Raw genomic sequence first — 27,533 nt, forward strand, 5'->3', positions numbered from 1 at the left:
CCTTTTACATAAATAATCCAATCAAGGGGTGGGTACTCGATATGCCGCTATTCCCTCTCACTCAACACATTCACACAAATAAATACATTCACTCTCGACAAACGATATGCATAGAAACATATCAGTACTACGTACAACAAAACTACCCTGAGACTTGTTGCCATGCTCAGGTTGATGGGTTGTTTAAAGATGATTTTTCCAGCTGTTTTTCACAGCAGAATAATTGTAAATTCGTTGCAAATTAGCACATCGTCATGCTACTATCTTATAAATAAAACAAGATTGACATAATAAATATTAGATTATTTGTAAAGTAGTAAAATCTAAAATACGTCTCAAAATATTAAATTGTAACACAACTCTCTACTAAGTGATTATTTGAAGATCGTGAGATGCGGTCTGGTGTGACGTAGGTTTTAGAAAAACATTTTTTATCATGCCAACGTTTCGATCTTTATTTCACTATTTTCGTGGTCCGCTTGACCAATTAATACAAGACAATTAATTAGGGTTTTTAGTTGAGGTGAAAAAAAGTTAATGGCACGAGAGGGATTCGAACCCACGACCTTCGGCTAGATACGCCGCTGCTCTACCACTTCCATCGCCCTTTCGTGGGTTCGAATCCCTCTCGTGCCATTAACTTTTTTCATCTCAACTAAAAACCTTAATTAATTGTTTCGATCTTTATCATCAGAGATCATCATCAGGGTTCGAAGTGTTTGTTTTCTATGTAGACGTGTCATTATTGTGTGTCGTGTTGAGAGTGCCCAACATGTTTCGATCTTTATTGACATCATCTTCAGGGCCTGGGCTTTATTATTGTTTAAAAATTTACAAATACATGTAGGATGTGAAAAAAATGAATTTATACAATGCTAAAAATGTTAGATGTAGGAGGTGAAAAGAGCCGACAATGGGAAAAAAAGGTTAATGGTTCGGCCTGATTATCCTTTCAGGATTATATAGACGGGGATAAATATGGAAAGAAAAGCAAAATTTTCAAAGCAAAAGTATAATTGTTCAAAAATTTGGCTTTCCTTCACCTCAAAGAAGCAGACTCCTCGTATAAAAATTTTTTTCTGTCCCAACTTCCTTCCCTACCTCTTCAAAATCCAACGAATAAAAACATAAAACATCAATATCTCACTGGCACTCACAAAAGGACACACATCTACACAGAAAAAAACACTTTGAGTGAGTACAAATACTTTGATTGAATCTATAATTTCTAGTATTGTATAAATTCAATTTTTTTCACATCATACATGTATTTGTTAAATTTAAATAATGTTTGTAAATCGCAGGCCCTGAAGATGATCTCAATAAAGATCGAAACGTTGGCACGATAAAAAAAAATGTTTTTCTAAAACCTACTTCACACCAGACCGCATCTCACGATCTTCAAATAATCATTGAATTCAAAATTTCTAGCATTGTATAAATTTATTTTTTCACATCCTATATGTATATGTAAAATGTAAACAATGTTTATGAATCCCAGGCCCTGAAGATGATCTCAATAAAAATGGAAACAATCAAATAGATTACAAGACATTTGAAAAATGGCAAAAAGGAGGGAAAATTAGAAAGGTTGTAGGTTGAGATGGGAAGTTAGTGTCCGAGTGGATCGAGGTCACGATAGATCAAGTGGTAGAGCAGCGGCCTATTTAGCCTAAGGTCGTGGGTTTGAATCCCCGTGACACTGACTTTTTTATCACAACTAAAAACCTTATTTAATTGAAAGATATTAGTTGGTCAAGCGGAACACGAAAATTAGTGAATTTCAAAATTTCGAAACGTTGGCAGGATAAAGAAATTTTTTTTCTAAAACCTACGTCACACCAGACCGCATCTCACGATCTCCAAATAATCATTGACTAACGGTCACTAAACACCATACAACTAAATCTACGTTTTCCGGTTAAATTGACCGGGACCCAGTCCCAATCATCTGCACATTTTCTTATAAGGTTCCAGACATTTTTACAATATGTGCAGTAAGAAACGAAAAATAGGGAGAAGCAGAAGTTAAACTCAGTCTATATATAGAAAATCATATAATTATGGAGTAATTTTATATTAAACATATAATAAATCTGTTCGCGTCAGTTTAATGATAATCCATATCCTTTGAAGACATGTAAACTAACGTTTTAATTAAGTAAATGATAACGTCATTATTGCAGGGAAATACAAAGCGGAAAGCGGATTCGACCGTAAAGCACGTTCCAAGTTTGTAAAGCTCCGTTAGAATGGAGTATACGAGCGATAGCGTCATGATGACGAGACGTAAATACTTTGCAAAGAAGGACGTAAGTAGATACGGGACAAGTGGGAATATTTGGAAGGATGAGATTTGTTGCTAAGGGAACTTCACCTGGTTCATTAAACCTCTCCAACTCCGTCCGAGAGGATAGACTTCGTATATAATTAGGTTAGAAGTCGGTGGATCCTTTGCGTTTCCCAGTCCCAACTTTTCGCCGAGTGTCGGAATATTTCTTCGACAGGTTCAAACGTTTAAAAGCAGTCTTTAAAGAAACGATTAATACATTTACTCTAGGAAAGAGGGGGTGGATTTAGCGGGTAAACAAATTTAAAGCAGTTTAAGAAAATTCTAATTAGACCTTTTACAAAGCTTAGCCAACTATGTACCGAAGTTATATAAGCCGCGTAACGCAGGTGAAAACTTGCCGTACTTTGAAAAGATGTGTTTCGAAACCGATGTTTTGGCCTACATGATGCGAGAACTTAGGGAAACAGCTTATATTGTATAAGTAATTTCTTGCGAGTTCTTTTTTTTTTGGCAAGTCCTGCGAGGGAAAACTCTTACTTTTAACTTTCACGAAATAACATCTAAATGAAGAAGGAACTTTGCTAAGCAAACTTTGTCAAGAAAATCACTAGTCCTTGGCAATAAACGTAAAAGGAGAGACTGTATTTGTATAGTTTCTTTAAGATTAGGTTAAAAGTCTTACAAACGACAATTTTAATTTTTTCTAAAATGACTTTCACCTATTTTCTTCGTCTTCAAAAAATCACCGCTAGATGTCTTCTCATGCTAATTAAATTACATAGCATAAATATTTATAATTGGAGACTTTTAATTTTAGCAAATGGATGTTTTCCCTTGGTCTTGTTCGTCATGCCTAGCATATTTTGGTTAATTAGCAAAATTCGAAATAGAAAAATTCCGTTCCTACAACATTAAGATTAAAAGATAAAAATTTTAATGTTCATTATTTTGTGAATGTTTTGACATTGTTGCGGTTTTACTTTGTTAACGAGGACGGAAATAACCATTCAAACCAGTCATACGCAACACAACTGATGAGTAATTAATATACCACCTGCCAACCGGATTTAATCGTGCTAAAATTCACACTTGTAACACGCTTAAGAGATGAAAATAGCCAAAAATATATTGTAAGGAAATATAATATCATATTTCCTTTCAGAAAATATTCTCATATTTAATGCCACGTAACTTGTAAATTCTGATAAAATCAAGCAACTTGTAAACTATAAAAAACAAAAAATATATTGCCAAAATATCCAAGATAAAATACACCTCTCCTGTTTCTTTGGGAGATTTTCATGTTGGAAAGCATGCCTATGCGCTTTCTATGACAAATCAATGTATGCAAATTTTTTACGAGGTTTTGCAACAGTAGAGGTCATATAAACCCTCAGGATGTTTTTGAAAAAAAAAATCCCATTTGTATGTCGGGTTCGAATGCAGGACCGCTGGATTCGAACCCGGGACCTTTACCTTACAGTGATGGGCGCCGTGTCAACGCCGAAACCGTTGCGGCCATCGACGACCCTAAAATTTCTATTATGATGAACGAAATGATGATGATATTACAGAATACACACATTGTCAGACAGACTTATTTAAGTAACAATTCTATTTTTGGCATCACGGCTTCTATTCAAAATGAAAATTATGATCAATTGAACCCAACCATTGATCCTATGGTCCTGTCTATACCGATCTGAGAAGTATTATCAAGTCTGGCAAGGCGTATTTTCCTCAATATATATTGTCATAGATAAATTATTGCAAAGAAGCGTCCTAGGTCTTTTAGTACTATGTTCTTCTGAATCCCAACACATTCCTTGCGACATTAGCAGACAATACCTATCGTTCTTCACTTTCATCCCATAAATGATATACAACAATGAATGATAGTTTAGGCACTATGCAATTTGTTCAAATTTTCTTTTTAGTTGAACCAAAATTATTTTCGTTTTCTAGAGATTTGTCTCGACACCGGTTTGTGTTGACATAGATAACACAGCCGAATGTATACGTGAAAAGTTTAAGTATATCATTTGTAAAATCAGATAGATTTAGATCCGGTACAGGTCATTGCAGAATTCCGATAGTTAAATTTTTTTATAAGATTTTGGTTGTTTGTGCATTTTCTAGGTATTTTTCTAGATTTTAATGTAGTGATGTCATTGACGAAACCAATCAAAATTATTCAGAGATCGTGAGATGCAGTCTGGTGTGACGAGGGTTTCTGAAATATATTTTCTTTATCGTGCCAACGTTTCGATATTTATTGAGATCATCTTCAGGGCCTGGGATTTCTAAACATTGTTTAAATTTTACAAATACATGTCGGATTTGGAAAAAATGAATTTATTCAATGCTAGAAAATTTCAGATTTAAAAAAATGAATTTATACAATGCTAGAAAATTTTAGATAAAAAAATGAATTTTTATAAAATTTTCTAGCGTTGTATAAATTCTTTTTTTTAGATTAAAAAAAGAAAATTTAAACAAAATTTTTTAGCATTGTATAAATTCATTTTTTCCACATCCTACATGTATTTGTAAAATTTAAACAAACTTTACATTTGTTTTCAAATCCTAGGCCCTGAAGATGTTCTCAATAAAGATCGGAACGTTGGCATGATAAAAAAAAGTTTTTCTAAAACCTACCTCATACCTGAACGCATCTCACGATCTCCGAATAATCATTGACTAACGGCCACTAAACACCACCCACCAATCAAAATGTTATTTACGAAGTTTATGTGACGATAGTTTGGGAAAATCGAATAGATTATCAAAACCGATACAGATTGCTAAACTTCGCCCAATCCAAAACGTGACATGAGTTAGAAAGATGTTCTCCATCGAGTTGGAGATGGAATACCACAAGGAATCATTATACATATATCGAAAAATACGCGTTTCGGTGGTGTGGCCGTGGAGAGAGTCAGCCTTCTGTTGTGCCCTTTTCTAGGTCATTATACGTCAACGATTGCAGGGTGTAGTCAGTTCAATACTAACAAAAATTATCTTCTGCTATGTACAAACTCACTCTGTCCTTCAGAATTCCAACCTAAAAATTTTCTTTGGCACTGATTTGGTTTTGTCATCTGCAAAATCAGTCGAAGTTCAGAGGAAAGTGATCATTTGTGAAACTCAAAAATATTTTAGGGCTTAATGCAAATCTTCGCGGTATTTCCATAATTACCTTTACGAAATCAGATCATTTTTGCTCGTGTTGAACTGACTACACCCAGCAACGGAGGACGAGTGCTGACCTAGAAAAAGACCTTTGACCCTCCCCAGGGCCACACCAGAGAAACGCGCCTCTTTCGATGATCCCTTGTGCCTGTCCCCTTTCGACCGGTTTGTCCAATAGACAAACGAACCGGAAATAGGGATATAGACCAAAAAGCAACGGCGAAGAACTCTGTTGGTTTTGGTCCGTAAATAACTGAACTCTTTTTCGTTCTTTTTATGATCGGAGGACACCGAGGATCTCAAGAATTAAACTGACAGGGCCACCCCGACTCACCTGGCCCCTAGAAAGATAGAAAGGCTTTCTTTTCTCATCCCACACGCTTTGAAATTTCCTTACCTAATAATATCATAGTAATAATAAATAATAATTTTTTTCTTTATGGTTTGTACCAATATTCCAAAGACGTATAGGGCAATTACTATGCTATTATGAAAAAATAATTATAAAATATTTGTTGAATAAAATACTGCACACAATGACAGGCCTGTATTGACGTTTAGTAACGAATTGAGTTGTTTGGTCACATTCGAGGGTTTTCTTCTAACTATTGACAGATATTACCATTCCAGACAAGAGCTAAATCTTCCTTTTTTCCTTGTTGGAGATAGAGTATTGCAAGGAAGCATCATAGGTCCTCTCCTATTACAGTATACAGTGCTATATCCCTTTGCATTTCAACAGGTTCATCGGGAAAACCAGTTATGTGTATACTTGAAAAATGTAAGTTTTGAACATTTATAAAAACCAAATTAATTAAAAGCCTTAATATAGCTTTATCTTTAAGAAATCATAATTTTTTTGTATTTAACTGATTGCACCCTGTTTACAAATAAAAATCCATCGGCTTTATCCAAAATCAGGAAAACTGTATGACATTGATAATTTCTTTATGAAATTAAATGCTTTATTGTTCGCTGAATAAAAACTTATAATGAATAATTTAGTAAGTAAAAATAAATTTGATTTTAAAATTCAGTCCATCCTCACTTAATAATTTTGTGATGATTACTTGAAGTTTTTGATAAATTTAAAATGTGAGGTAACGAACTATAACGTTTTTTCGTGAAGTTAATTTTTTTTTTCGGCCGGCTAGCTGCCTGGGCTATTGCCGGCACCTCACATTTCTTCCACCTCACATTTTATAAATTTATTTATTTTTATTTATTTAATTTTTTTTTAATTAGCTTTTCTGTAGGAAGTCTGGCGATCTTTCTGGTTGTGTTCTGGAACGTTATTTCTACATTTTTAGCCCTCCCACACGTGGTGAAAAGGCTCTGAAACTATCTCATTCACTAACATTCAATCCTAGCCTAGCCTATAGGCGGGTTTCAGAGTACTCGATATTCCTCTGAAGACCCGCCCTCGTTCACGCTAATAAATACATCCATACATTATGTACAATTAAAATTACAATTAATCTAAAACGTTAACCTAGGTGGTGGGTTTATGGGGTACTTGATATTCCACCATAGACCCACCCATGCATACACTACTATCGCACTAATAAATACATTCACTCAAACAGTAACCAATCATTCTGTTTTTACAAATTAAAAAAATGCGGAGCCACTGGCGCATTTAATATTACAACAGTGCCTCCGCCCATTCACTCTAAAAGATATTATAGCCTAATACTAACCTAAATCGGTGGGTCTGTGGAGTACTCGATATTCCTGCACAACCCACCCATACACACTCACTTTCGCGCCAATAAATACATTCATTCTACCAAAAACACAAAGAGATATCTATCCTAGTTTGGTGGGTCTGTGGGGTACTCGATAGTTGTGAAGTTAATTATTAGTTAATATTTTATTTAACCTTTCTTTAGGTATTATTCTTTCTCTTGTTAAAGATAATAAAGGTAATACAATATATAAATATATATCTTAAATAACAAAATCAGCAGTTTTGTAAATGTCTTTTAGACTGTGGATGATAACCGGAGCGACATTTCGAGTTAATAGGCCGGCTAATGTGGTTTCCCCTGTGGAAAGCGTTGTCAATTAGGTGCAATTGCAATTGTCCTATTCTATTGACGTAACACTTGGCCGGCAGACCAATTGGTCAACTGTCAATTCAATTCGTTTAGAAGTCAAGGCTACGTCAACACCTTTTCGCAAAACCTTCGAAGATTTAAAAACACTATTAGCCGTAACTTAAATAAATTAGTCAAGTACCCGCTATTAACTTAATTATATTTTACGACCATGCTGTTTCTTTTATTTAGTTTATGACTTTTTCCAGATTTTTAAAGCATTTTTTATTATTGGAAAGGTGTTGTGGAGTTGATTGGATTTAAAAAAAATCATATTAATATGCAAATTAAACAATTAAAGCAATAAGCATTATCTGTATCTATTTTCTTTAATTTTGTTTAAATGTAAAACGAATAATTATATCCTATAACCTTCCTCTCAATAAACCTTCCGTTTATTTTGTGATTAGACAGATACAAAACGACATAAATAAATTTAATTGCTCCTAACAGATGAGCTAATATATCGGTTTTGTTTGGAATTATGTTAACAAATTACACTTTTTCACAACAAAAGCGAATATTTTCTCAATCGAAAAGTAACGGAATTATAATATCGATTTCATGTATTACATAAAACAAAGTAAAAATGAACTTGACTATTAATTAAATCTCGTTTTGAATTAAAAAAATTTACATTGAACGAAGAAAAATAAATTCTGTCTGAGTAAGTAATAGAACATTATATAAATTTTGAAGAGCAATTGTTTTGTAAATGAACAGCACTATAAGCATTTTGCATAATTATAAGCATATACAGAAAAATAAAACATTTTTTAGTAAAGTCGTTTTTGTAAATATTAAAAAATAAAGCGGCAGTTTTAATTGAGTGAAGCCTCACGGAGGTTTCTAGTACATAATTATTCGTTTATGACATGTAAAAAATTACCGATAATAGAAAGGTATAATGTTATTGTACTAATTGTTTAATTGGCATATTAATACGATTTTTTTAAATTCTGATTAATAACACCATTCTCATCTGGAAAAAGTAATAAACTAAATAGAAGAAACAGCATTATCTTTTACGACCATCAAGTGTATAACAGGGACTTGATTAATTTATTTAAAAATATAGAGTGGCTTTAAATCTTCGAAGGTTTTGCGAAAACGTGTTGACGTAGCCTTGACATCCAAACGAATGGAATTGACAGTTGACCAATTGGTCTGCCGGCCAAGTGTTACGTCAATAGAATTGGACAATTGCAATTGCACCTAATTGACTACGCTTTCCACAGGGGAAACCACATTAGCCGGCTTATTAACTCGAAATGCCGCTCCGGCTATCATCCACAGTCCAAAAGTCATTTACAAAACTACTGACTTTTTAATTTAAGGTATATATTTATATATTGTATTGCTTTGCTTGTGGTTTTTGTTAACATACATTTTTTTCCCACAAACTGATATGGAATTACTCGTACCGATTTGTATTTTAAAAAAAATGACCAGTGTAAATAGTAGGAAGTCATAGTGAAATGTCACTTTCCCTACATTCTAAAATTAATGTATATATTATTGTGCACATGTACAAATAAAAATTTATTCTATTCTTATTATATACTGTATCACCTTTGTTATCTTTGACAGGAGAAAAAATAATACTTAACGAAAGGTTAAATAAAATATTAACTATATACTGTGTTCGATGAAAAATATGGAAGCTGTCGGCATAGTAATAATAGAATCAAATCTGATTTTTTGTTTTGAAAAATCAGAATCGAAATATTCTTATTACAGTTGCCACGATAATAAGGATTTATTAATTTATAACAGCTAAATATCAATATTTTTTAGAATCCCGTAGGTTCGAATCACGCTCGTGGCACTGACTTTTTTATCTCACCCAATATCTTTCATAAACATTAATTAATTAAAAAATGTTAATTGGTCAATCGGACCCGAAATCCCCGAGAATCAAATATTAAACCAAATATCTTTCTCTTGGATAACTTCAAAATTTTACTTAATTATTTTCGTTTTATTTGAAATTATTACGCGTACGCCAAAGCCAAAAGCGTCTCAATTCATTTTGTAAGAGAATGCAACCAATTAACGATTCGACAGGGCGATAAATTTTCAAATCGTCTCCTAACAGTGAAAATGAAGAATGAGAGCAGAGGCGACGTCATTAAAAAATAAATTGAATAAGATCGGATCAGAATGAGAGCCCTGTGGTACACCTGATCGTATGTGCACAAGTTTCCATAAACATTAACCAAATCTTACAACAAAAGGCCTCTCAGACAAAAAGAGTTCACCTTTCCCAAGAGTGTTTGGCGCATAACTAGTTTTTGTTTTGTTTTTGACAAGTATGAGAGGATCCACACTAACAAAAGCGTGTGGTATTTAGTGACCGTTAGCCCATGATTATTTGGAGATCGTGAGATGCGGTCTGGTGTGAAGTAGGGTTTAGAAAAACATTTTCTTTATCGTGCTAACGTTTCGATATTTATTGAGATCAACTTCACGGCTCAATAAAGATGCCTTTACATTGGCACGATAAAGAAAATGTTTTTCTAAAACCTAGATCACACCAGACCGCATCTCACGATCTCCAAATCATCAATATTTATTTATCATTTAAACATATTAAATTCACTATTTTCGTGATCCGCTTGACCAAATAATATCTTTCAACTAATTAATGTTTTCAGTTGAGATAAAAAAGTCAGTGTCACGAGCGCGAATCGAACTCACGATCTTCGCCTAGATACACCGCTGCTCTACCGCCTGAGCTATCGTGACCTCAATCCACTCGGACACTAACTTCCCATCTCAACCCCACTTTTTGAATTTTCCCTCCTTTTTGCCATTTTTATTTGAACTAAAATCCTTTTTTTTTTTTTTTTTTTTTTTTTTTGCGTTATGAACTATGCATATTAGCCATGTGACCAATTCGTATATGTGTGTTCAAATTTGGGGGGTTATTGGGAAAAAAGGGCCAGGGGCTACGGTGGGAATCGAACCCACGACCGCGGCGTGAGAGTCTCTCATGCTAACCACTCGGCTACCGCGGTCCCCAAAAGTGAGTGGGTTGTGAGTTATCGTAGTGATAAATCAGACTAATATTTTTATTGTGACCTAAAACATTACGGTTCGCTAAAACGTTACACGATAAACGCTCATCACTACCAGAGATGATATGAAACATTGTTATTTTTTAACTAGCAAATCATGATTATTCTCATTATGATAAATTGTTTTCATTTGTGCCAAACCAGACTCATCAAATAGTACAAGAACTACGAACGATTTCAGCATATACAATTATAGTAAATACAATTTCCGTCTTTGTCGTAATATTATGCAAAATTATTATTTTGACTGACAAAATAAAGAACATAATTTAACTCCGTCAAAGAGTGTTTATCATCGAAGTACAATAAACAAATAGACTTAATTATGTCATCATTAAATGGATAGTGAAGAAGGTTTCTACACTCTGGTTTTAAATTGTATACATACTTTCTGTTGTTATCGTTACGTGCTGCCTAATCGAAAGTAATTGTACTGTAAATTAGGTAAAATAATTTTAAAACAAAACGTCGCCGCTAAACCCATCAAAAATGTGTGAAATATTGAAAACTGAGAAAATACCTATATTATTATTTGATTGTGGTAAATTATTATCTATTTTATTTTATTCGTTATTATCGATTTCTTAATATTCTGCAAATTACGACTCCCTACAAAAAGAATTGCAGTTTTTGTATGAACAGAAAGAAATTTCATTCCAATTGGGATGAAATGTGTTCTCTATTTATCTAACAGGCTCGTAATGAACTAATTTGTTAGTTAAGTACCATGAATTGACTTCTTTTAGAAATAGAAAAATATTTCTTGTATTTAGACAAAGATATTGAAATATTAGTTTCAGATTAAAAATTCTACTCATCCCTTAAACGTTATTTGATTAATTATTATATTTTTTTGCTACTTTATTAAATACGTATACATATATAACAAAAATTCTATGTAATGTTACTCTTATTAAGAGGGCACTCTCCACACGACACGCAAGAAAGGCACATTTACACAGAAAATGTGAAAAACACTTTAAGGCCTGAAGATGATATCAATAAAAATCGAAATGTTGTCACGATAAAGAAAATCCTGGGTTCGAATCCCGCTAGTGAAACTGACTTTTCATTCAACCAAAGCCTTACACAAAAATATTAATTAATTGAAAGAAGTAATTTGGTCAATACACCACTAAATATAATGAATTTAATATTATTAATATTTTTCCAAATTCCTACACTTTTCTTTGTATATTTTGCGCTTGGTGAGGTGATTTTATGGCAACTTATTCTACTATAATACCAAATTTGTAAAAATTTCTCTGACTTTATTGTGTTGTTATTCCTAGGAGACCTTCTTCCTAGAATAAGGTATTTTTGCTTTCTTTCTTCCTTCCGTTCCTTTTTCTTTCTTTTTGTCCTTGTATTATTTTGTCAAAAATATAATGATTTGTGCATACTAAATAAAATATGATATTATTATAAATAAATCTTTTTTAGTATTTTTATAAATCAAAATTTAATTTTTCATTAAAAATCGTTTGTACACATAGTTATTGTTTTTTTAATAGTATAATTTTTAAACAAAACATTTTCCCATAATTTATCTCCGAACAGTTAATTTCTTTGTCCCGAAAGTTAGAGGTATTAACGAGTAATACTTTTAATGATAACGAGGCAACTGTAATTTGTTCGACTAACAAGCTTGGGATGGTTGGCCCTCAGGCAAATCACAAAGGAAGCCTACCAGTCACGTTTTAGAAACAAAAGCGTACCACATGAATATCGATCATAATCTATATATTATAATTCACTCTGGTGAAAATTCAAGGTAATGGAATGCAAGGCCTGCTTCTCACCTCAGCGTTTTTGTCTTCCTGTTTCTCATTTTCTTACATGGCACCATCTCACACATGGTGAGAAATTATCAAATAATATTTAACATAAATTTTCAAGTATAGACCACTTTTATTGAAACGACGTTGGCTTGGCCAAAAAGTAAATGTTAATCTCGATTACATATTCTTAATCGGGTGTTAATTATCCCTCCGATAAGATTTATATTCTCCAGGCCATGTTTCAACCGTGGTTGGTACTTAGGCGTATATCTGCCATATCGGGTCCAGTTACGTTGTCATTTTCGATTAAATAATATTTTTAATGTGTTTTAGCGCCTGAAGGCAAAATCATGTCATGTCCGTTGGGATACCTAATCTACCACATATATCTGGGAACTAGTCGACCTCCAAAGTTCAGTCGAGACATCTGGTTTCGAGTATCTCAGGACTGGAGGATCCAAAGACGGCCTGACACGGACAGCAGGCACCTACTATGCAAAAAGTTTCGCAGAGCCACCATCGTCTCGTATCAATCCATGTGCCTACCAACTATAAATTACTCAGAAATCGTGAGATGCTGTCTGATGTGATGTAGGTTTCAGAAAAACATTTTCTTTATCGTGCCAACGTTCCGATCCTTATTGAGATCATCTTCAGGGCCTGGGATTTACAAACATTGTTTACATTTAACAACTACATGTAAACAATGTTTGTAAATACCAGGCTCTGAAGATGATCTGAATAAAGATCGAAACGTTGGCACGATAAAGAAAATTTTTTTCTGAAACCTACATCACACCAGACCGCATCTCACGATTTCTAAATAAATATCGATTAACGGTCACTAAGCACCACATATTACTACAAATAGTGATGAACAACAATGAAACTGTCATTGCTGCAGCTGCGGTTACTATTTTGTGCAGTGGCGACAAACTAATTGAAAAAATATATTTAATTATATTTTTCATTATTTCTTTATTTATAAAACAATTTATGATTTGTAAGAGAAGCTTTCCAAATTATTGGTTGTTTGTTAATGAATCAGGGAATCGCATGGACCAAGAGAAGAAAATAATTTGTTCACCTTCACCATTTACAACAAGCACCAAGTTGGGTTTTCTGTTTGTCCATCTTGAAGTAAAAATTTCGTTAGAGTCTGGTGTCAGCCAGTCGTCGCTTGACCGAACCCGAAATAGTTACGTACCTTCTTAGGCTTTAACGTTCTAATTTTGCTTGAGTTTAGTTTCTCGTGAGTCATTCTAGTGTGTAGTCATCAAGTGATCTAATTGGTAAAGCAGTGAGAAAAATTTTAAGAGGTTTCCTCCGTTTTTTCTCTTAAATCTCTTAGATGGGTCGATGGATTTTCTTACTTCCAACATTTTTACGCTAGTTTACAATCGAACTAAATGGTAAAATAGTCAGAATTTTTTTGACATGGATATGTCTTATGGCTGGGGGTCAGTCCGAAAGTTTAACACGGAAAATGTTACCACGACCGTGCGTGTGTGCGCTGTTTACCAAGGTTACGCGAGAACGAATTGGTGGGCAGGTGTTTTTAAAGTCAAAATAAGGGCTTAACCGCTTTTGACGCATGTGACGCGACGCTTTTGACGCATGTGACGCGACGCGATTGACGCTTATGACGCGACGCGATTGACGCCTGTGACGCGACGCGATTGACGCTTATGACGCGACGCGATTGATTCTTATGACGCGACGCGATTGACGTCTGTGACGCGACGCGATTGACGTCTGTGACGCGACGCGATTGACGCTAATGACGCGACGCGATTGATTCTTATGACGCATGTGACGCTAAGCGTTAAAACGCGCGAATATATTTCTTATTTCAATACCCACCCTCCTTTGTTATCGGTAACTAGCCGTACTGATTCCAATGCTGTAAGTATAATCTAAATAAAAACAAGTTTCAATGTTGCTTGTGTCAGTGTGTACGGTTTGAACAAGTACGTGCCTCTCCATCGCTGTTGACAAAACTCTCCCCTTGTGAGTTGTAATGAGCTTCCAAATAAAAACGATCCTCATATTAATAAATAAGCGTTCCCTGATAATTTGCGAGTGTGTTTAAATAGCCATCATAAGACTTATCCATGTACAGATGTATCTGCATGCAGTGTAGATACTCGTTTTTCTGAATTTTTCGTGCAGAATTTTTCCATATACTATGTACTTACAGCAACTTACAGCAAATTTAACGTTCTTTCAAGTGGCACAAACCAGATTTTTCTAGTCAGTAATTGTGAAGTTTATAAGCAGTTTAGTGGACCTAAGCCCAAAATTAAAAAAAAAAAAAAACACCTGAAATTACTTCTTTATCGTTAAAATTTGAACAGAGTTAGAATAATAGGAAGTTTTTGTTGCACATGGTGAGTAGAAATACCTCCTGAAATTTTCGATACTTATCGCCAGTCTCCCTGTATATATGAATATAACCAACATAACCACCTATATGAACATAAATTTGAACACATTCGCTTTCCCAGAAAACTCGATATTCCTCGGGGTAGGGTTGAACCCACTCAATTCTCGCTAATAACTTACTTTTATTCTCCAGAAGTCACAAACTTACTCCACAGCACTCGTTATTCCTCGCGGCGTGGTAAAACTACTCCTTTCACGCTAATAAATTACATTCATTCCTATAAGTTCATAAACACAACACCCGATACAAACATAGATGTCTGCGGGCTCAAGTGCTCGTATTGACAGGTAGTTATTTTATCTAAATGACTTGGCTAAATAATATAAACAGTGCTGAACTAGGATTTTTTAATAGCTATTTATAACTGTGATATAGGTGTGCAAACTAATAAAATTAAGAGATGATGGTGCATTAACAGCAACCTCTAGGAAAATGGCAAAAAAGGAGGGAAAATTCAAAATGTGAGGTTAGAGTGAGAAGTTGGTGTCCGAGTGGATCGAAGTCACGATAGCTCAAGTGGTTAGAGTAACGGTGTATTTAGACAAAGGTCGTGGGTTCGAATCCCGCTGGTGACACTAGCTTTTTCATTACAACCAGCACCTTACATAATGATCAATTAATTGAAAGAAGTAATTTGGTCAATAGACAGAATATAATGGATTATTTGCACAATATGTTAAATATCTTTAGACTATTCCTCCTATGTTTTTACATTAGTTTTGAACCGATTTAAATGATAAAATAGTTAGAAACATTTTAAGTTTTCCTCCGCTTTTTTCTCTTGTTCTCTTATAACGTCTAGACAGCTGGATGGATTTTCTTACTCCAACTGTAAAGTTATTGGAGTAAAGCCGCCTTCGCTGAGAATCCGTCCATGAAGACCAGGCGAAAACGGATGTAAAACCTTTTTTCCTTTGAACCGGATTCCAGTAATTTGGGAAGAAAGGCCATTTGTAAGTATGTCGGACCTTTATCAAGTAGCTATGAGTTGCAGTCAAATGTAAAACTTTTGCAAAACAAGTTACAATAGCAAACTTAAAGTGTTTATGATTAAAGTTTAAATAAGCTTGTAGTCTTGTATTTATTACGTTAAAACCGTCCATAGGGCTTCGTTTTAATAGAGCTTTAAAGTATTGTTTTTGTTTATGCCGTGTAATTTTTAGAACAATTCAATGAAATTATTTTAAATTGAAATCACAATTTTGAAAACCTAATTTTTTATCGGGATGGACTAAAGATCAAATAAATATTCGACAGATGTGTAGGTAAAATAAATTCTTACCAATAAAGTCTAGATCCGGTTGGGCCATTTTTGGTAGCCTCGACGACCACGATTGACAAGATACAGGCTCAATCCCATCTGCTTCGTTCATTCGCTCTGTAAAAAACAAATTAAAACTTAATGTATTAAAAGGTAGAGCTATTTTTAAATTATCGGGTTGTCCGGAAAATAATGCAGGATTTTAAGTTTTCATTAAAAAAAATCTATATAAAATATTCTGTTTACGTTTACAGGATTACTNATTTTGATTAAAGAACATTGCTTTAAAGTAACTAGTTTCTTTTTTTTTGTTTAATACCAAAATCCTGCATTATTTTCCGGACAACCCAATATTATTATTTACATTTTAATACGATCAATGCCTAACTATATTTGCCCTATTAAGCTTTTGTAAGCCGTTAAGTAGTTTGAAAGGTCAGACTCAACGTCATTCCTTTTATAACACTTTGTGATGATCAACAAGCTTATAATGGATCTGCAGTGGTCGAAGGTAAGGAGGGAACATTCAGGGCTTTTTTTAAACAAGAAGACGACTTTTTCAACAATCATAGGTTTTGAAAATTTTTTTTATCCCGGTGTGTAATTAATACAAAATAAAGTATCCCCTTCAGTTGAAAGGAGTCTATGCTGTCAAAAAAATCAGGTTTGAATTGGAAGCCGACGGACACCGAAACAAGAAGCCGGAGCGATGATTTTCTTTTTCAAGAGGGCGAGAGTAAAAAATCTATCTATATCTTAAAAATTCCTGCCTGCTTAGTCTTGTTTATCTCCTCCAACCTTTTCCTCTTAACGTCTTAATCTTCAATGTAAAAAAAAACATATTATATGCTTATTAAATCAATACACATTAAAAAGTGCACATACTTTTTGTGAAACAAAGTTCTTAAACCCAGGAATAGTCGTTATACTTAACAAAAATACTACAAATTTTTAACTTTTAAACTTTTAGGTAAAGGTGTTTTTCATTGTTAGTACAAATTTATACTGCTGCTTCTTGTACTTTGTTTTTAATTGGAATTCGGTGTTATCTTCGACCAAAACCTTTCCTAGAAACCACTATTTCTCAAATTTCCCGACGCTGTATTGGACCCCTCCGGTCATGACTCTTTCTACCTATCACCTTCTTGTCTCCTCCATCATCTTTTCCCTCTTCGCTTATGGTGAACTTTCGGAGGGACAAGTAGGGCGTCTGAAAAGACTGATGACGTGCTGCGTCAGATTTATTTTCAGCATACTCCGAATGTCCAACGTGTCACACCTGTATTCTTTCCTGGCTTTATTCCACCTTCTGTAAGATATAATTTCCCGGCTTCTTCCTTTACCAATCCATAAACTCTAGTCGACCTCACTTTAACCTGCTCATGTTCGAATCCTCTATCCACTCCAAATTGAGAAAATGAAGGTAAAATGTTTTTTAATGTAGCAAAAGCACCTAACAATACTATAACCTTTCTGGTGTTTAGTGACCCTTGGGAGTTGAGGCCCACTCAATGTGGTACCATAACGACGACGGGTGGTATAATGTGGTTAAGCCTCGGGGCCCTGAAAAGAGGCACCTCGTCTCATCCACGTCCCTCTCTCAATCCAGGTTTCTTGACTCTTTTCTGTGACCCCTCTCAACCGTTGGATACAAGAGGGGTGTCCGGGCACAAAATAATGAGCCCTGAGGGCGTGGCAACCTCTCTAAAGCACAAGCTGTAATCGTGTCGGCGTCGGGTCGGCATGGGTGGCGGGTGCCTTACCGGAGGCACACGAGGGTTAGGGTACCAGATCCTGTCTGCATAGATAGGGTGCATAACCATCTGTACTACGGGGTAACAAAAATTTTTACAAAATCCAGCCCCTGTTACACTGGGATCACGACTCTGTATTTGTAGTGGTACGTGGTGACACCCTGGCGGGAACTTAGAGAAGAGGCTGTCTTCTACCTGTGACCTTCGCACGAAACGTGCGTATGACCACCTTTATACACCCGGCCTCACGGGATATGGCGGATCTGACGGCAGCCTATAAGCGTTGAGGATTCTATGATTATGCTGAAAAGTCCTTCGAATGCGTAAGTAGTGGCGGATGAGAACGGATAGTGAATCGGTTGCTTCTACTCGAGTATGCTTTGCAAGTAGGTGTAGGCTGAGCTCGATTGGAGGCTTTTACCGTAGGCGGTACTCCTCTGTGGGGTGGTTAGCAATTCCACTTTAAACATAACCAAGGACGGAGCGGATCCGGTAGTTTCTATGCTAGGGAAGCCCCAATACTCTGGGAGATAGAGTGGCCTTCTCTACCTAGGGAGTGTGCGGGAGGCTGATGTATTTCGGCTTAGATAGCCCTATGCTCGCGGCATACAGTCTGATGCTTAATGTAGACCCGACCATTCGGAATGGGCAAGCGGAGAGCGATGTTGCCTTGGCCCTTTTTTGGGCTGAGCTGCCTCTACACCAATGCTGCGGCAGTAACACCATTCTGTCGTATGTGGAGGGACGTCAGCTCTCATCTCGAGAATCAAAATGTCCGATAAGGCTGAATAGGCTAGATGCGGACGTTAAAGATCCTCATTGTCTTTTAAAGGACGACCGAGTAGCATACGGGAACCTAATGTCTTCAATCCTTTTTAAAAAGATAGTTCCTACTCACAGTACGTTGTTTTGCAACAATCCGGATTTCGAGCCTTTTAGCTCATCATCAGGTTGAAGGACTTCTACAACCTGATGATGAGCTAAAACGCCGAAATCCGGTTCGTTGCAAAACAACTTACTGTGAGTAGGAACTATCTTTTTAAAAAGGATTGAACACCACACTCTCTTCATCATTTATCACCTAATGTCTTTTCTTTCTTTGTTCTCTGCTCCATAGTCTCGTCTGCCTCCATCAGAGATTTGCTTCACTTTTTGCACTGACAGACGGTCGTAACACTTCATTAGTCAGATAATTAGCTTATTCGTACGGGATGGACTCCTTCCAATAACCCAACTCGCGCCCTTTCTACACATTTCCATTCCGAGAACACGCCAGTCGCTTCACACAAAAATTATCGTTCTAAAAATTTTAAATTTTTGAACATCTGAAACCATACAATCAAAAAGCAAAAATAACAATATTGTACTTGGACTTTTTATTGTATTTTGTCTCTGTGAAGATAAATTTAAATTTGGGGGTCTTAAATGGGACAGGACGGTATATGTTGTTTTTGTTAGGGCATAGTCATTTCAATAATAGGTCAACCGACAAACCACCAGTCAACTGTGTACACAAACAAAGGTACCTTTGCAATTTATACCCCGAGTGAAACCGCATAATAGTTTGCCTCGTTATGGTAAAGAGCAATTAAGAGGGTATTCGACACGGTTCGGGAGAAGTGTAATTAAATTTTCATCTAATTCAAACACCGTCGAATAAAGTTTTCACTATGTTAACAAATGTTTAATTTCTTTTTAATTTAATTAGTTCCTAAACAAACAAGAAAATGAGAATTTTTAATAAAAGTATGTAACGTTCACGGTATAATTGGGTTGTCAAACACAGATAAGGAATCAGTTAACATATTCGAGCTAAGTTTCTATACCAATTTCAAGAAACTTTCGATTACCTATACTGCACTTATCATAAATGAGAAAAAATAGTATTATATTATTTTTAAATATAAAACAATATCTAAACTGCCACGTCAAATATAACAATTAAAAATTATTATCTTCTTCGAATTCTTTTCAGCATACTTTTACTTCATTGGAATGTGCTTTTTTAAATTTTATTTAATTGAAAAACAATAATAAAACTCTGGATTTTGTGACGTTTCGGCGATCTAGTGCCATCTTATATTTCTGGAAAACGTTATAATTTTACATTTTCATAAAATATGATTATTTAATTTGTTTTATAATTAATTTACTCATGATAATTACTTTAAATTTTGCAAATTTATTTTTAAAAAATTGTTTCCTTAAAAAGTTGAAAAAACGTACATGAAAATATATTTAATTGCCAACTTCACTAGTTTTCGAGGTCCGCTTGATCAATTAATATGTTTCAATTAATTAAGATTTTTTGTTGAGATAAAAAAGTCAGAGTCATGAGCGGGATTCGAACCTAGGACCTTCGGCTAAATACGCGGCTGCTCTACCACCTGAGATATCGTGACTTCGATCCCCTCGGACACCAACTTCCCGAAAGGAGGGAATTGAATGTTAAAAAACAAAAAGGAGGGACAATTCGAAAGGTTGGGTTGAGATGGGAAGTTGGTGCCCGTGGGGATGGAAGTCGCGATATCTCAGGTGGTGGAGTAGCGGCTTATCTAGCTGAAGGTCGTGGGTTCGAATCCCGCTCGTGACATTGACTTTTTTATCTCAACTAAAAACATTAATTAACTGAAAGATATAACTTGGCAACGTTTCTTCCTGTTTACTTAAATATTAATATAATATAAGTAATATATAAATATAAGTAATATATATGTTTCAATCAGTTCATCACATTATTACTATTTAATTTTTTTTGTGAAATATAATATAAATTGATAGATATTTGATTTGCAAAAGGGTAAATTTGATTTTTGAAGGGAATTTTCATTGCAAAATAGTTAATTTGTGCAGCAAAGGCCTAATTTAATTTCATTGAAAAAGGTTGAATTTGATTAGCACAAGATTGAAATTAACTTGCAACAAATTTTTTTATATGTAAAATGGTGAATTAAATTTTCAAAATCAAGAATTTAGTTTTTATTGGTTAATTTTATTTTCGAAAAGGTGAATTTAAAGTGCAAATCATTAATTTCATCTGCAAAATGGTTCATTTATATTAAATGTTGAATTTGATTAGCAGAAGAGTGAAATTAACTTGAAATTTTTTTTTATATGTAAAATGGTGATTTTAATTTTCAAAATCAAGAATTTAGTTTTTATTGATTAATTTTATTTTCGAAAAGGTGAATTTAAAATGCAAATCATTAATTTCATCTGTAAAATGGGTCATTTAAATTAAATGTTGAATTTGATTAGCTCAAGATTGAAATTAACTTGCCAAAAAATTTTTATATGTAAAATGTTGAATTTAATTTTCAAAATCAAGAATTTAGTTTTTATTTATTGATTTTATTTTCGAAAAGGTGAATTTAAAGTGCAAATCATTAATTTCATCTGCAAAATGGTTCATCTAAATTAGATGTTGAATTTGATTAGCACAAGATTGAAATTAACTTGCAAAAAAAATTTTTATATGTAAAATGGTGAATTCAATTTTCAAAATCAAGAATTTAATTTTTATTGGTTAATTTTATTTTCGAAAAGGTAAATTTAAAGTGCAAATCATTAATTTCATCTGCAAAATGGGTCATTTAAATTAAATGTTGAATTTGATTAGCTCAAGATTGAAATTAACTTGCAAAAAAAATTTTATATGTAAAATGTTGAATTTAATTTTCAAAATCAAGAATTTAGCTTTTATTGATTAATTTTATTTTCGAAAAGGTGAATTTAAAGTGCAAATCATTAATTTCATCTGCAAAATGGTTCATCTAAATTAAATGTTGAATTTGATTAGCTCAAAATAGAAATTAACTTGCAAAAAAATTTTTATATGTAAAATGTTGAATTTAATTTTCAAAATCAAGAATTTAGCTTTTATTGATTAATTTTATTTTCGAAAAGGTGAATTTAAAGTGCAAATCATTAATTTCATCTGCAAAATGGTTCATTTAAATTAAAGGTTGAATTTGATTCACAAAAGATTGAATTCAACTTGCAAAAGGGTGATTGTGATTTGTAAAAGGGCGAATATAATTAGTAAAAGTATCAATTTAATATAAAAAATGATTAATTTGATTTTCCTAAAGATGAATTTAAATTTGATAAAGGGAATTTTACCTGAAAATGATTAATATAAATGAATCACAAACAGGTTGAATTTAATAGAAATCCTTAATTTCCTTCTTAACGTAGAGCATTTATGAGATGTCATATTTGAAATATCTAAATTAATAGTATACAGGATGTCTCTATTTTAATGCATTACTCACTTTAATCGAAAACGAAGGAGTAATAAAAAATAAGTTCGTATTGAAACCCCGTTTTATCCGAGGATTTAAAAATATGTTATCAACAGATTTTTTCTCCATATGCTGGAGTTGTTGAAAAAGCCCACTTGTAAGTATGTCGGGTTCGAATCCAGCAGCCGTGTATTTTTCCGTACAACGATGAGCCCTGCGTCAACGGCCACCGACGCCCCAGAAAAAAAAAGTTTAAACGGTAACTTCCCATAGTTTTTAATAGGGATCTAAAATAAATAATCTTAATTTATTTAATGGCATAGTAATAGGTAATTGAGTATCAGATTTATTTTTTCAAATGATACGTACCAAGTTTTTTATTTATTTATATTATTATTTTTTTAACGAGGGTATTTCAATTACGAGGTGATATCGCCCCTAAAGGTGCTGATGTTTTTCAATAAAGCCCATTTGTAAGCATGTAGGGTTCGAATACAGGGACGCTGGATTCGAACCCGGGACTTTACAGTGATGAGCGCCGTGTCGACGCCTAAACCGTTGCGGCCACCGATGCCCCACGTACCCAGTTTACATGATTCATTTTAAAAAACAAGATTTTTTAATAATAAAGTGACACTAAAAAGATTGATTGCGAGTTTCCGGAGATATTCCAATTCAAAGATTATTGCATACTTATTTTTAATGAAAAAAGTATTGGTATTCTGAGGAATATACCGTTTTATCAAGCAGCAGTGAAATCTGAGGATAAACAAATAAATCGATGTTGATAATCTCCAACGTTTTCATATAAAGCCTGCCTAAAATAACCCTTTTTTTAAGTCCATTTTGCTGAATAAATCGCTCGAGTGCCTCTCAAACGCTCATGTCTGCCAAAATAAAAACAGCTTTGTGCATCGGGTTTACAACGATGTGGAGCACCTATTATATATGCTGTTAGAATGGGGTGGTGAGATTCGGTTCTGACAACAAATTAAAACAGCCTTAATTATCAAAACGCTCGCAGATTCGTAAATTGTCATTCAGACATGAGTTCGTGCGCAATTGGTTAGTTCTTGTCACCTTACCTCGTTCAACACTTGTTTTCTTACGCACGTGGTCTTTAATTTTTTGCATGTTTTTGTTCAGAACTCCTGGAAACAATCAAAAGAATAAAACTACAATCATTTCCAGAAATGTGTGTTTCTTAGTGATGTTTCATAATTTGTTGAAGTGTGTGGTGATTAGTGACCGTTAATCGATAATTATTCAGAAGTTGTGAGGAGCGGTCAAAAATGAGATAGTTTAGAAAAATATATTTTTCAATTTCTTTGCCGTCGTTTCGACCTTTATTCGGGTCATTTTAGTGCCTGGGTAAATTAAAAAGCATTTTTTATTTGGAAAAATTACAATTTAAGATGAAAATATAAATTTTGAGCAAAGAATTTCATACCACATAAAGTGCGGTGCTATTATTGCGGTATCGCATTGATGTTGTATGAAAGTGTGGTGAAACGTGAATTATTATTCTACTGTTTTATTGGTTGATCTTATATAATTACATTTCACTAATCTCGTGGTCCACTTGACCAATTAATATATTATAATTAATTAAGGTTTTTAGTTGAGATAATAAAGTCAATGGCACGAGCGGGATTCGAACCGACGATCTTCGGGTAGATACGCCGCTGCTCTACCACTTGAGCTATCGTGACCTCGATCCACTCGGACACTAACTTCCCATCTCAACCCCACCTTTTTGAATTTTCCCTCCTTTTGGCCATTTTTCAAAATTCAAAAGGTGGGGTTGAGATGGGAAGTAAGTGTCCGAGTGGATCGAGGTCACGATAGCTCAAGTGGTAGAGCAGCGGCGTATCTAGCCGAAGATCGTGGGTTCGAATGCAGCTCGTGCCATTGACTTTTTTATCTCAACTAAAAACCTTAATTAATTGTATTATATAATTCCATTAACACACAGGACACTAATTACAGAACAGATACATGCAAGCTCAGCTTCGCCAACAACATAAAGCAAATGAACTATTAAACCTTAATTTCATTTCAATTAATTATCCTTTAAGTAAGGTATTGTTTGAGTTAAAAAAGTTAGTGTCACGAGCGGGATTCGAACCCACGATCTTCGGCTAGATATGGCGCTGCTCTATTACTTGAGCATAGTGACTTCGATCTTCTCGGGCACCAATATGACACCAGAAGAATAGCACCGCACTTTATGAAAATCTTTGTTCAAAATGTATATTTTCATCTTAAATTCTATTTTTTCCAGACAAAAAATGCTTTTTAATTTACTCAGGCCCTAAAAATGAACCGAATAAAGGTCGAAACGACGGCAAAAAAATTGAAAAAGGTGTTTTTCTAAACTACCTCATTGTTCACCGCTCCTCACGACTTCAACAAATTATGAAACAATAGGTCTCTAAGAAACACAAATTCTGGAAATTATTGTAGTTTTATTATTTTTATTGTTTTCAGAAGTTCTGAACAAAAACACGCATAAAATGAAAGACCACGTGCTTAAAAAAAGAAGTGTTGAACTAGGTAACGTGATATGAACTAACCCATTGCGCTTGAACTCATGTATGAATGAAAATTTACGAATCTGCGATGCGTATTTAGCTGAAGGTCGTGGGTTCGAATCCCGCTCGTAACACTGACTTTTTTTATCTTAACCAATACCTCGCTTAAAGATTAATTAATTGAAAGAATATATTTGGTCAATCGGACCACATAAACCACCACATCAATGGACTTAATTTTATTGTTATTTTTCCTTCGTAACCGCCCTTAATAATTAATTTCCTTCCAATAGTGATTGCCGAATCACAAATTTAATCCAGAAAATCCCCATCCTGGACTTCTATTGAGTTAAAAAAATCCAATCACCTTGGATCAAAGAAATTTTCGAAGATATACCGTGACCTCCATCGTGTCACAATCATATAAAAACATCAGAATACAAATTCAGGTTTCACAACACTTTCACACAACACCAGTATGGCACCACGAGAAAGCACCACACTTTATGTGAGTATGAAATACGTGGTTGAAAATTTATATCTACATCTTAAATTGTATTTTCCCAATCAACAAGTTTTGTAATTCACCCAGGCCCTGATGATGGAATCGAACAAAGCTTGAAGCTTCGGCAAAAAAATGAAAATCTCATTCTTGCCAGCACCACACGACGTACGACGAAATTACTTTTCCAGAAATAAAATAGATGGCTTGAAAATAACACAGGTTGGCAGTAACCTCCCAAATCGTTAGTTTTATTTTAAAAACTTCAAAGACCTAAAAAACCAAATTTTCATACATTTTAAAAATACAAATATTCTATTAACTTCAAATGCAGTATAAAGTGAATGGAAAACCGTTGACTATGAAAACATTAAAAGTTAAAACATTAAAAATAACTTCTGCCAAACCGTGGCGAGAAAAAAGAAGGTCGGTCCCTAGTTCACAGAGAACGGGTCGAAAAGGAAAAGTCCATACAGGCAAGACTGCGTGTAGCTCATCGAAAAATAACTCACGGGCACCTTCTGGCCGGATAGCAACGGCGTAGGTGCCTATTATGCAAGGGTAGAATAACGGGCGGGCACATTTTCAAATTTAGAAGCCTTGACGTTTATATGGCAAATTTTGATATATCGTCGTACGTGTGGGTAGTCTCGGGGCACGGCGGCGGACTCAGATCGGAGTTCCGGTACCTAGAGACCTAAACGCTTACAAAACTTAAAATCCATATAGGTTTTGCGTTGCGCTGTGTTGCTTTTATGTTAATTTATTGGAATGAATGTAATTTATTAGGTTGAATAGAAGGACTTGTTTAATCCGGTCCCGGGGAATATGGAATACTCTAGGGTGACTGTGAGACGTCAGAAGAGTAAAAGTAAGTTATTAGAGAGAATGGTGCCATGAGAAAAAAAAGCACGGATGTAAGACAGACATGATGGTCAACATTTCGAAAACAATTTGTATTGTCTAATGCTTGTAAATATTTCAATAATTTATTGTGTATCAGATTAAAAAACCTGAAAACCAAACAGTTCTATATATCATCATCAACTTAGCCGTGATGGTTGATCTCATGTATGTTTTTCAACAATTTACCCAACTAGCCTAATACAATAAGGAGGGGTTACTGATGTTCTTATCCCTTTTGAAATTCTTAATAAATAATAAAATTTTCTTGACAATTGGCAATCTCTGGGATTAAATATGAGGTCATACCTAGTTGTACATTATTTCTTAAAAATTTTCAAATTTGAGCATTTATTAAGGTTCTCAATTAAGAAGAAAATAATGTAAATTAAACTAAATTTATTAAATTCATTAGATTTTTTTCGTCCGATTGACCGAATAACGTTTTTCAATTAATTATCCTATATATTAGACATTGGTTGAGATAAAAAAGTCAGTGTCACGAGCGGGAGTCGAACCCACGACCTTCGGCTAAATACGCCGCTGCTCTACCACTTGAGCTATCGTGATTTCGATCCACTCGGACACTAATTTCCCATATCAAAGTTCGAAAGGTGAGGTTGAGATGGGAAGTTCGTGTCCGAGTGGGTCGAAGTCACAATAGCTCAAGTGGTAGAGCAGCGACGTATTTAGCCGAGGTTCGTGGGTTCGAATCTCGCTCCTGACACTGACTTTTTTATCTCAACCAATGCCTTTTATAAGATTAAATGTAATGCTGAATCCAAAACTGCGGAGGCACTGAAGATAGATTTTTGTGTTTCTCAAGTAAGATTACGTTTCCATGGAAAAACTAACAGAGCATCGGAACTAGTCAGGGACTACAGGTATAAGGGCTATACGGTAGAAGTTGTTGCAAATAGGTTTACTATCCCCGATAAAGTTTTTTCACTAAAAAACCTTGTTTATGTAAACTACACTCAGAGAAATATAAGAAAAATAATTATTCGAAATCGTGAGATGCGGTCTGGTGTAAGAAGAACATATGGGACTGTCTTTTGTCGTTTAATTAATGTTTAATTTCAAATTCCCAATGATATGTTCATATAATTTTTTCCATAATGAACATTATTCGTATATGGTGAGATGCGGTCTGTTGTGTCGTAGGTTTTAGAAAAACGTTTTCGTTATCTTACCTACGTTTCGATCTTTATTGTGATCATCTTCAGGGTCTGGGATTTATAAACACTCAAAGTGTTTGTTTTCTGTGTAAATGTGACATTATTGTGTGTAGTGTTAAGAGTGCCAATGATGTTTTATGTTTATATACGTTGGATTTTGAACGGATGGGGAGAGAAAGATATTTTTATATGAGGAGTCACCTTCTTTGAGGTAAAAGGAGCCGACAATGGGAAAAAATAGGTAACGGTTCGGCCTGATTATCCTT

General features: G+C 34.4%; 1 protein-coding gene across 2 annotated transcripts in view; it reads right to left on the bottom strand.

Annotated features, from left to right (window-relative positions):
* The window catches only part of LOC106673401 (SCY1-like protein 2), a 456,897-nt gene that overhangs the window by 199,735 nt on the left and 229,629 nt on the right, over nt 1-27,533 (bottom strand). For both annotated transcript variants that reach the window (XM_024229052.1, XM_024229051.1), the window contains exon 6: nt 16,174-16,269. In XM_024229052.1, the coding sequence (XP_024084820.1) occupies nt 16,174-16,269 (96 nt within the window). The remainder of the gene's footprint in view (nt 1-16,173; nt 16,270-27,533) is intronic.

This window comes from Cimex lectularius, unplaced genomic scaffold (genome assembly GCF_000648675.2).
Source record: "Cimex lectularius strain Harlan isolate CLEC.00 unplaced genomic scaffold, Clec_2.1 scaffold123, whole genome shotgun sequence".
Classification (NCBI taxonomy): domain Eukaryota; kingdom Metazoa; phylum Arthropoda; class Insecta; order Hemiptera; family Cimicidae; genus Cimex; species Cimex lectularius.